Here is a 12,633-nt window from a genome sequence, read left to right on the forward strand (position 1 = left end):
GGCAGACGCACGGGCCATATTGACAGTAAGTTGGTAATGTAGCCAACGTGCGTTAAAATAAAATAAAAAAAAACTGGAAATCACACACAGAAGGAGAAAGCACATTCAAGCACAATTTTCCTTCAAAGAGATACGCTGTTTGGTGCAACACTATACCGTACCACACCGTTCAGGGAGGCAACTGCAGACGCGATTCGGGTCTAATTAGACCTATCATCAACGCAGCGCAGCTTCTTGAATTTTCTGCTAATTGTTATTGCTATTCGCTATTTTCTATTGCTAGAATCCTGGACTCTAACGCACGTTGGCTACATTCCCAACTTACTGTCTATGTATATGTATAAAGCCGCTTTTATAGCGCTCTCTGGCGCTCTGCAACTCCTAGCCGCCAAAGTCCCCTATCCTCCCAAAGCCCTTCAGGGAGTTGGCAAACCCTTATTTCCTCTAAAACCCCCTGTCGCCACCCTTTCACTGGGCTACTGTTTATAAGTTCTTTAAAACGGTCTAATATTCTGGGGGTTAGTTGAAGCTCTCCGGCACCGCCCTGGTGCACTTCTTCGGAGATTTGGGATTTATCGTGCTGCAACAATCTCTTCTGCTCTAGTATATTCGTTACCATTTTTTGAAGCCGGTTCCAGTTCTGCGGATTTTCACAATGAATTCCAGTGTGGCCTCAGGCGTCGGAATCGGAGTTTATTAGTCTTCAAAACAGTATACGTCAATTTTTGTCACTTTTTACCACAAATTCGAACAGAGGCGCTGAGTGACGGCACGGGGGGAAACAGTATTTTTTCCACGTAGGCACCGAGAATGAGATGATCGGCTAGGTCAAGAACCTTGTAAAAAAATAAGTGGAGCCCTCCCGATCGTCGCATCGTATTTCGACGCTTACCCCGTCGCGGTAACAGTTCCTATTATTTTATGACACGCAATCCCCTCCTCCTTCCCTCGAGTATAAGTTTCGGCTTTGTCAAAATTTTATGATAGACTCATTCTTCCTCACAGTCTCTCCTCTTACTCTCCGCGTATCGATCTTTACTGTTGCTCTAATAATGCGTGCGCTGTAATCTTCAATTGGATAACATTGAGAAAACCTGCAGGCATATCCACATCGAGATGTGAAAAAAGACCTATGAGTGAAAGTGTGGGGCTGGTAAAGTAAGTTAGATAGGGCCGTGCAAATACCACCTATCCATACCTTCCAGCGCAGAAAAAGGTGAGGAACCGGTGGTAAAGACCAAAATACATGGCATCTTATGGGGACTGCTGAACCGCGGGTGTTCGAAATGAAAATTACGTGCACAAATTTCAACACAACTTTAATATAAGACACGCTTTTGAAAATGAAGAACTTAAAAGGATTACAATTGCGTTAAAGAATGACAAAACTTTACTCAGCTGGAAGCTGACCCAGGTGAGAAAATCTGACTTTAATTATGACTTGGAAGCTTGATTTACTTAAATTTATTTTCTAGAAATTCACTGTTTAAAGAAGCTCAAAGTAGATATGGCTGGTTTGTTTAACTCTGTCCAATTTTTACCTCGTGATCGTCGACCTCGTGGTGAAAATCACGCGATACCTCGGATCCTCGGAAGTCCTAGTGTGAGTCCTCATTGAAAAGCGTAAGGAACTGAAAATGAACTTCTTTCAGAGAAGTCTTAGGGACCTCAAAAAATATGAACGAGGCGCGCAAAACAACGCGTCGAGGGATATTTGGCCACGTTGTGGCCGCTAAAGCCTACCAGTCCTTCCATGCCGGGTGGGCTTTTCGGAAAACAAAGGGCCGCTGTAAATCCCAATACAATCTCGCGTAAACGTAAAACTTCTACTCCTTTATGTGAAAGTGTTTCTGCTGTCATCAGCTCAGATTCACTACCAAGAAGTGGAAAAAATTTTATGTAAGAATGGAGCACCTAATCCATATTTTCGCGCATCGGCGGAACTAGAAGGGGGCTGGGGATTGGGGGCGGGCCCTCCAGGAATCCACTTAGCCTTTTCTCAGAGATGCAAGGGATTTTCCGAAATAAGACCGTGAGTCCGTGGCATTAATATCTATTCATCTTTGAAATGTATTTTAAGAACGATAATTTCAACATTTCCAATGGATTTGTAATGCAACAGAGAGTCACTTGAAGTTTTCCTTACTGTACTCTAGAGATGGTTTCAAAGGTCATTATGGCGTCATTGAATATTCCTCTGAAAAATGTTCTGCATCCAATTTGATGGAATCCAAAATCAAATGGTAAAGTCTGAGTAAGATAATCGTTACCACCCCCAAAAAGTTAATCATAATCTCGCTAGAACATAGAAGAAGTGGGTGTGACCTGACAATTTTGTGGTGCAATATAAATGGAAAAAATCATCGGTGTTATTTAAAAAAAAGTATGGTGGCACCGAGGTTAGTTCATATGCCAAAACTGACACATTACCCGTGTCAAGTTTCAATGTATTCTTCGGAGACGAAAATGCCAGAATTAAAAAGCAAAAATACAATAGTATCCTAGGTTTCGCATCCTTCTGACAAGAAATGTCACAACATCAACAAATGCCTAAAAAACGGAAAGTTTCCTCCTCAGAAGGCGTAACTGGAACTTCTTTTGATGTCGGGTCGATCTGTGAAAAGGGCCTATTCACTCTCGTTAATGGGAGCATTCTGGCTAATCCGGTCATTTGACTCGTCGCACCATCGACAGCTTCTGTTCCAAAATGTCCTAAAAGTTTATACAACGACCGTGTTTTCATCCTTTGACCGACCTTTTCCTCCTTTTTCTTACCTCCGACACTGGTTAATTAAGAGTACGTGATTTGACTAATCTCAATTCTAAGCCTCTCGATTTTTTTATTTAGTCTATGTTGCCAGCCAGGGAATTCATTTCTCCCTCACTAACGTTTATCCATATCAAACAGTGGCGTGACGTGCTTTGCGATATATCGATTGATACCCCACTTAAACCTATGAAAAAAGATCGATCATCAGGGTGTTCGCAGCGAAAAGTAATCGATTCTTTACCATAGCTTCAAATGGAGAGATATCGATAATCGATCATTCACGCCACGCCACTGATATCAAAGCGTGATAGTCCAGGCAATAGCGAGGATCCATGTCGTGGACATCCATCTTTTACGAGATTAATCGCAGATAATATTGGTATCGATAATCTTTGTCCAGTCCTCACACATATTTCTATTTTTCTTATTTTTATGATATAAACAATTTTTTGCTGATATCCGAGTCGTAGAACTCGAATGGGGTTGTGCTCCTTTGCTGTTGAAATGAAAATAGGCTGCGTGCTTTCAGTGCGGTCCATGATGACGTGATTAACTGAAATAGGCGAGAACTTTCAAAAGTTGCGGATGTCGAGTACTAGAAAGCAAACATTGGTACACGAGTCAAAATAAGTATCTTGGAAATCTACAATCTCTTGCGTAAATGCGAAAATTTATTTTCCGCGCATTTGTACCGTTTTTACATTTTCGTCAAAAACTTAAAATCTCTTTTCCTTATGTTTAACTTTTGCACTGTTGTTCTCTTTCCGAAAACTCCTTCGGGGGTAAAGAAGACGGCGGATCTTGTTTGACGGCATCCCTCCTCCCCTCCTTGGCCTCTGCAATATTTCTCGTACATCGCGAAATGTTTACTTTCGTACGCTCAAAAGAAGGTTTCGTGATCCTCGGTTGCGGGTGCAGTTCCCGGAAGGGCTCAAAGAGGGTGGTAATTAAAGAGCGGAACATGGTTGCCTGTGTGAGCATGATTTACTCCAAGCCACCCCCCCCCCCCACTAAACGCAACTTTTAGCAATGCAAAGAAAGATTTCTGTAAGTTTCGGATTCCAATTAATGTATTTTCGGTCTTCACGGCCATCCACCAATGGGCGTTAGGCAATCTTTTTCATCAGTCAACTTCGGGTTTTGTGAAATTCCTCGTTCGTGACCTTCGAAACGGACGGATTTTCTCATCCACATCTCGGATTGCCATACGTAACAACCCCCTCCCTCCCCTATCGCCACCATTCCTGCTATAACGGGCGGTAAACAAAGCTGTATTTCACTAGAAATAAAATACGCACTGTGATAGGCACTCTTCTGACTTTTTGCCCTAGAAACTATTATTATACTTGCGCCTTCATTCGAAGTAATAAGGAAATTTGAAAATTCGTATCCCCGTCTCTGCGACGGGTTTCATCTCGGGACTTCTTGAAAGCAAGAAACTGAACAAACAACAAACAAACTGAACGCTCGGAAGCTCAATATTGGCGGGGGTGGACTTAAAATCGCCCCTCTCTGCTAGAGACGGTTTTAAATTTCGAAAGATGCATTAGCAATGAAAAAAAAATTCTCGGCGTTTTCACCAAGGTCCGTTGGTACCTTTACTATCTTACTTTTTTTACCAATTATTGGTAATTTTACGAAGACAGACTGGTAAGCTTACCTAAAAACCGGTATTTTTACTGTTTTTTTCAAGTAAGAATACCACTTTTATTGGTAATCAATTCCCGGTAACTTTGCCATTTTATCTCGGTAATTCTACCACAGTCGATAAAAAATATTGGCGTTTTTACCAAGGTCCAGTAAAATTACCAAGAAAGTTCAATAATTTTACCGAGATTTCTCGGTAAAATTACCAATTCCATAAATGGTAATTTTATCGAGAAAAAACTGGGATCAAATAGAACCCTGAATTCTTGGTAACTTTACCCTTTTCTTAGTATATACACCGAGATTTTTTTTCAGTGAGAATCCGGAGATAAAGTTTTTCAAACCAACTGCGTAAGAAAAAATCGTAAATAAATATTATGTAAGAGAGGTAGGCAATGGTGCATTTTCTTTGTTGATTTGCTTGTTTGTTAACAAGAAACGAACAGGTCAACCCACTTTACCATAAGCTATAATCATTACGACGTCTTGTTTGAAAATGTATACATCTTAAAATTTGCTGCGATTAATCCAGATTTGATCTCACATCGTCTATGGAAAATCACATTGGAATTATCGCTGATTTACCGTAAACCTATCTCTATGTGGACGAGACCTTTCATTTATGAGAAAAGAACGAAACAATTATGAAAGAATAAACGTGAATGTGGTTTTATGATTTCAATTTCCGCCACCGCGCCAACCGCACTGTGTTTTGCGCAATGCTTGAAGTATCCCTACAGTCTTGTAGGCGCTATGCGTTTCACGCCAACCGCTGCTGACCGCACTACGTTTGACGCAGTGCGTGATGTATTCATGGAGTGTTGTAGGCGCTAATATGTGTTTCATGCTGACCAGCGCGCCGAGGGCTTCTCCTTTGCATCTCAAATCCTCGTCATCATTGCTCTCTGCGCCGCGCCGCTCCAGGCCAAATTGCATGGTTCGTTTCTCTCTCAACTAAACTAATGAAAGGCGCTGTCTCTTGTATCACCGAAAAACGAACAAATTAGAAATTACTTTATACTTTAACTCTCTTTGTGAAATCTTAAAGGTTCTGTTCTTTGATTTTCTTTCGGCCATTTATTTTTTTAACAATCATTTGTTCAATTATTATTTTTAAGAAGAGCTATACCGACGTAGTGCGATGCCCTCTCGATCTTGTCGTTTGGATGAAGGACCTGGTATGTAGCTCAAGGAGACGCATATTCTCGTTACATGCGTTATCGACTAAGAGCAACGAGATTGGATTACGTGAAATGTTTGTTCTTTTATAGGACATTTTGATCAATGGAGCATCTTCGCACAATGGATCGGGTCAATAGGAAAGGTCGGACAAAAACTGGAATCTTTCAAAGTTTATATTTTCGAAAATATAAAACTATGACGTTTAAGAGTGGTTCCATCGGTTTGTCGTGAAATTTTCTTCTAGAGTTACCTCCTGAAATTGAGTTTGTGACAAAATAAACATTTGAAATTTTAGTCAAAAATTTCATGTCTGACTTCTTATATTAGTTCGTTCCACTGTGCGTCTTGGGATATTCACGGAATCGTAAAGGCTCACGAACTCTGTATTTTAGCAGCAACGACGCTTCCAAAGGGTGTAGTTCGCCCGGGGTAGGTACTGGACCACTCTATCGAAAGACATCTAACGTGTGTCTGTCATAGCGTTTATTAATCACCGTTGTACCAATTTAATCTTTGTTGACGACCATGAAGAGGAATGATTTGTAAAATTGAGCGGTGGATTTTGCATTTTAATACTGAATAAGGAGTATGGAAATGTCAAATATATAGCGAGCAAAACAGGCCAGATCAATAGAGACAAAAGTAACAGTATGACAGGGGTTATACACCCAAAAAAAGTATATCGTGTTTGTTTTGCCCAAAAATTGACGCCTCATCGCATTTCTCACTCAAGTCTTCAGCTAAACACTTGTACTCTTCTGTCTACAAATAAAGCGTCTAATTTTTTTCCGTCGAATGCATGGGACTGAAGGAGACAAGTCCGTCATTTGCGAGACTTTGGGAAAAGTCTTTGATAAGTGCAGTGCGTACCATGATCGACCATGAAACATATCTTGCATCGTGGCATCGTACCTCTTTAATTTTCATAAAGTAGTCGTTTTAAATGCTGAATTTCCTCGCCACACATGATTTCTCGTAGATATAATTCAAGATGGTTTCTAACCTCGCTCATTTTAATGGGCGCACGCGTTACATTGAACTTTTGCGCATAGGGCATGCAGTTCTTTCCACTCGAATGCATATTGTTGTTTATTCCCGGACGACAAAACGTAACTGTATCATTTTGTAGCCAAATTTTCCCTCTCAAATTTCTTTCAAAAAATACCAATGATGGGTTTTTTTTTTCAAGTAATATAGAAAACTTGGAGAACAAGGCATATAAGTGCAGTTTTTGAAAACAATGAGTTATTAGCGATTTCAAGTGAAACTAGTCTTGATGCATATCTTGTGAAAAAATCGCTCCCAGGTTCCACTTTTTAAGTTCCAAAAAGTCAGTTTTAACTCTCTTTCCGCCACAAGGCTCCAAGTAATTTCGAAACTTCAAACACGCATTTCTCGAAATAGCAAAAACTGCACTTATGCGCCTTGTCCTCCAAGCCCTTTAAGTGAACATTAAAGATTGTTAAAAGTTGAAATTGAGATAGGTGTTGAAAGGATCGCATCAATGCACTCGGTGGGAAAAAAACAGATCATGGGGTGGCCAAAAATCTGTAACTCGGGGGGAAATGCATAGTTTTGCTTGAAATTTCGAGGATATGCGCAACTCGTATGAGAAAGATCAAGAATTTTGACTTACGTTTTTGGCCTCAAAATGGCGAAGTGTTAAAAATCTCTGAGCTCTGCATCTGAATTCTACTTCGGCAAGTGCGGTATCGATTTTTATATAATTTTACCCGGAGAACTCGAATTTTGGTGGAAAATTCGAAATAACCCACCAGGTAGGACAACAATAAAAACACACTAAAATACAAACAACAAATGGGTACACAAGGCTAGAGGAGACATAAAACAACCAGGACGTTTCGGGCCAATTACATGCCCATTCTCAACTGGAACAGAAGCTAAAAAATGTAAAAATTAAAACGAGAAAATGAGCATGTAACTGACCGAGGTAGGAATCTATAGGTAGGTGCTCATTTTCTCGTTTTAATTTTTACATTTTTTAGCTTCTGTTCCAGTTGAGAATGGGCATGTAATTGGCCCGAAACGTCCTGGTTGTTTTATGTCTCCTCTAGCCTTGTATACCCATTTGTTTTTGTATTTTAGTGTGTTTTTATTGTTGTCTGAATTCGGACTATTGTGTCTCTCGCTCTCTTACCGCTAGGTAGGCCTAAATTCGAACTTCGGCCATTTTGAAGCAAATTAAGGGCATTGCAATGCACCTACAAGGATCCTAAAGCTGGCCCCTCGCCGGAAGAATTTGTCAACGATGGCAAGAGCTAAGGGGTAAGTATCGGGAAGCAGAGCATGAAAAAAGCTCTAAAATCAAGAAGAGATTCCCCGACGTCGGCAATGCGGATGAAAAGACTGCATCTTAAGTGCTTCAGAGCCGACGAGAAAAAAGGAAAAAGAGCGCAAAAAAGGTTTGATACGGTGAGATTAAATGATCGCTTCATTTTATGCATACAAAACGTTACGCACTACGCAAACGCCCGGTTCGCAACTGCTAGCTCCTTGAACTTTTCATCAAAAGATAGAAGGTGCCCGGTTGAGAGACAATATATAAAAAATATCCATGCAATACTCTTCAATTAAGTTCAGATCATTGATAATATTTTGAAATCGTACGTCAGGAGTATTGTTTGAATGAATATTTTGAATAATATTGTATTTTTGTGTGTAGGATGTTCTTTTTATATAATAAGTTTAAAATTTGGTATAAATTAGAGTACCTGTATAGCGAGAGTACAGACAGATTTGAAACTTCGAAAATTCATCAGGCCTTCACCGATGCCTCCGCGAATAAAGTTAGGACCCAGAAATGCAGCCAACCTATGAATTTTAATTATCCAGAGCGATTCACTAATATACAATTGTTGCGAACCATCGTTTGTAAAGCACGTGTTTGACTTAGTTTTCGCACAAATTTACTCATTTTTGCGGAGGAACGCTCTTTCATGTACATTCTTAGCCATCTTGGTTAGAATTGGAATCTGCAGAATGGCAGTGAAATTTTGTGCGTTAGAAGTTGGTTAGAAGGGTGACTGCACTCCATACTCTCGCTATATAGGTACTCTAGTATTAATTATTCCAGATTAATAACGCAGTTTTTCTTTAAAATAAGTTTGCAATTTAGTAGGATGAAATGTTTATTTTTGAGGAAAATTACGAACATTGTTTCTTGAATTTTTCAGGAATTTTAGATCAAAATACGAACAAAATTCTCTGAAAAATTGGAAGAAAAATATTCATTAGTTTACCAGGGACTTTGTGTTGTATCAAAGAAAATTTGGCAACGCCTGAAGCTTTATACGGCGTTTTTCCTTAGCATGGCAGATTTGCCATCCTCATCAGTTCAGTACTGGAAAACTTCTCCTGAGGCAAAAAAACCAACCAACACTGATGACACTGACTTCACATAATTTTTAATGATAGAAAGAGAAAACTCACAGACAAAGATAACCGGCTTCCCGCCGCGCCAACAAACTAACTAATTGGCTGACAGTGACGTCAGTTTGATCGTTATTAGGTTTTTTTGTAGTTGGCCGGCACCAATCACGCCAAACATTTATTTTACCTCGAGGAAATCACTTCTAAGTTGACTCGTGTGAAATTAAACTTTTGGATGTATTTCTGAATTCGCGTGTGGATTTTCAGACGCTCGATACGTTTTGTTGCATTCAATAATGGATGGTTAGACTTGCATGTGAGCAGTTCGTGTCCAACGATCATGCAAGTTTAACTCGAACGTCAGTATTTTCTCCCAATCTAATGATATACATTGTCTTGGAGGAGCCCCTTGATTATTGCTGTGTCCAAACCCATGCGACTTTTATTTCTTTACCTAACTTCCACAATGATACGGTTAAAATAAATGCGAGGAAACGCCCTTATAATTTTTCCTCTTCCCAGCACCCCATCTTGTGCGACTGATGCGTCGCACACGGAGCGAAATGTGCCTCAATGCGGGGATAAGGTACATATGGACTGCACTTTGCAATTTGGAACTATAAATTCTGGCTCCTCTGGGAAAACACTTATGTGCATAAGGAAACTAATGGCACTTACGTTGTTTTTAAACCGGGATAGAATTTATAGTTCCAAATTGCAAAATGTAGTCCATATATCATACTGCATGCTAAGAAAACACGCCGTATGAACTTTCGGGCGTTGCCAAATTTCCATTTAAGAAAAAAAATTCTGGTAAATTTATGAATATTTTTATTCCAATTTTACAGATAATTTTGTTTGCAATTTCACTTAAAGTTCCTGAAAATTTAAAGGAAAAATATTAATAACTTTCCTCAAAAATCGACATCTTATTGAAGGAAATTTGGCAACTCACGAACGCTCATACGGCGTTCTTCCTTAGCACGGCAGCATAGCTTATAGGGGTTTATTATGCTTACGTAAGGTTCAAAAAATACCCATATAATTTCAAACATTGATCCGATGGTAGATTTTTGGTATGAACGGTTTTTTCTTGGGGGTAGACGATTGGTAGAACGAAAAACGGGACATTTAAAGCAGTATAGCCGCAGCGCTGTTGCCAGTATATAACTGCACTTCGAACGCTTAAAGCATCATCGAGATTGGAAAGAGTGGCTTTAAAATTTGATTCATATTCTTGAAATATTAGAGAATGTTCGGCGGCGACAGTTGACAATCGATAATGTTGACCCCTGACAGGTTTCATCGCTGTACGGAACGATTTGAGTTCCTACCTCGAGGGGCATGTTACCCTACTACGTCACAACTAAAGTTTAAAAGTGTTTGTGTTTGAACAATTACACTGACTGACCACGCCAAGCGCATTTAGTTTTAATTACTTTCTGGGAAAGAAAAGAGTAGGAGGGAGAAAGAGTGAAAGGACAGTTTATAAACAAGTAATGTTGGAGCCCTTCATTGTACCAATACGTTTTTTGTTGCAGTTTCAACGACCCGCGGATCAAGGCAAAACTTGAGGAGCTGATGGGCACAAACGTTGTCCGACTCACGGACAGGAATTATATGCTCCAATTGCGTGCCAGACTCTTGGACGAATATGAGCAAAATTTACGAAAAAGGATGAAGGAGCGAGAGGTATGTTCGTCAAGGAATCTGATTTCGGAAAATTTTGAAAACTCGAGCTATCTCAAGATGAGAAATTGGACTATTTCTGCCAAACGGAACTACGTGCATTAAGACATGAGCCTTGATACCCGTAAGAATGTATGCATAACAGGCCTACATCATAGTTACGTACATAGTTCCGTTTGGAAGAAATACGTCCAATTTTGACCTGTTCTTACCAACGGGTTGATTGAAATGCAATTTTAAAGATGTGTTGAGTCAAGCCAAGAATAAAAAGAAATTATATTCATAATAAAGATAGAATATTATTTAAAAACAATGAATTACATGAGATAAATAGCCGGAATACAAAGAGGGTGATTTTGTTATATTGAACTTCTTTTATGTCTCATTGACGTTGCTATGGAGATGCAACAAGATGCATGCAATGCCACGCTTTAACTTAGCAACTTCTCTAGTGTTTTCTTAGGGAGGGAGAAGGAGGAAGAGTAGATTTTTGAAACTTTGACTCGGATTCTCAGGACCTCAGGATATAGATGAGAAACAGGACCTGATCCTGTCGATTTATTTCTCGGGTTTTTTTCAAACTGTCCAGGGATCTAACTTTCTCCTTTTTTCCCTGGGACCACAGTCCTATCCTGATCGGGGCTTACTTTATTCGTCTTCGGATATGGCTCACTTGATTTCGGAATATGGGGCAGTTCGTTATTGGATTTCGGCGTTTCCCGAAAGTAGAAACATAACTCCATTCCAAGGTTGCAAAATTGACCCAAACATAATTTACCTTTTTACTGGAATGCCCCTGAGGAATAGTTGTCCAAAATTTTGTATGATTTTGGCATGAGATCAGAAACAAAATCGGGCAAATTTTTATTTAGAAATGCTCATGATTCTCCTGATGAAAATACAATTTATAAGTGGAAATTTGACAACATTGAAATGCAGTTACGTTCTTTAGTATGAGGGAAACGACAATCTGCGATACTGTGATGTCGAATATGATACTTTTATATACCTAAGCTTTGACCCTCGCTTCCAGAGCCTGCTGCAGGGCCGGATTCACCTGCTTTCCGCCCATGGGCCGCCTGTATTTTGCCGCCCCCTTCTCAATCGTTGAAACATCAATAAAAACCATCATGTGAACGTGCCGAAGGGGGAGGGGTGCATGAGACGCGTTTACTCGTGTTGGACATATTTTTTGCGAAAGCCCTGTCAACACTACTAGCAAAAGTTCACGGAACTTGGCGCGAAAGTTAAGTTCCGTAAACCTACCTCTGTGCGGACAAGGCCTTCCATTTATATGAAATGAACGAAAAAATTATGAAAGAACAAATATAAATGTGGTTTAATAATTTTAACTTCCGCCGCCGCGCCGCGCTGATTGCACTCTGTTTGGCGCAATGCGTGAAGCATTCCTACAGTCTTGTAAGCGCTATGCCTTTCACGCCGACCGCTGCTGTATGCACCGTGCTTGACGCAATGCGTGAAGTATTCATGCAGTCTTGTAGGCGCTATACGTTTCACGCCGCGCCGCCCGCTGCTGACCGCACTGTCTTTGACGCAATGCGTGAAGTATTCATGCAGTCTTGTAGGCGCTATGCGTTTCACGCCGCCCGCTGCTGACCGCAGCGACTGCACTGTCTTTGACGCAATGCGTGAAGTATTCAAGCAGCCTTGTAGGCGCTAATATGTGTTACATGCCGACCGTCGCACCGCGCCGAGGGTTTCTCCTTTTAATCTCAAGTTATCGTCATCATTGCCCTCTGCGCCGCGCCGTTCCAGGCCAAATTCCGTGTTCGATTTCCCTCTTAGTCTTAAGTCGACTGATTAAAGGTGATGTCTATTGTATCACAGAGAGACGACGAAATTAGAGATATACTCTCAGGAAATGATAGATTTTGTCACCTTTTTTCGTTTGTAATTTTTTTTTCTGAATCCGATTTTTCTTTATAGCTACATTA

The 12,633-nt window shown here is 40.2% G+C and overlaps 1 protein-coding gene across 2 annotated transcripts in view; it reads left to right on the forward strand.

Annotated features, from left to right (window-relative positions):
• LOC109043042 (uncharacterized) overlaps nucleotides 1-12,633 on the forward strand; it is a 38,407-nt gene that overhangs the window by 15,152 nt on the left and 10,622 nt on the right. For both annotated transcript variants that reach the window (XM_072303930.1, XM_019060072.2), the window contains exon 2: nucleotides 10,531-10,681. In XM_072303930.1, the coding sequence (XP_072160031.1) occupies nucleotides 10,531-10,681 (151 nt within the window). The remainder of the gene's footprint in view (nucleotides 1-10,530; nucleotides 10,682-12,633) is intronic.

Source organism: Bemisia tabaci, chromosome 1 (genome assembly GCF_918797505.1).
Source record: "Bemisia tabaci chromosome 1, PGI_BMITA_v3".
Lineage (NCBI taxonomy): Eukaryota > Metazoa > Arthropoda > Insecta > Hemiptera > Aleyrodidae > Bemisia > Bemisia tabaci.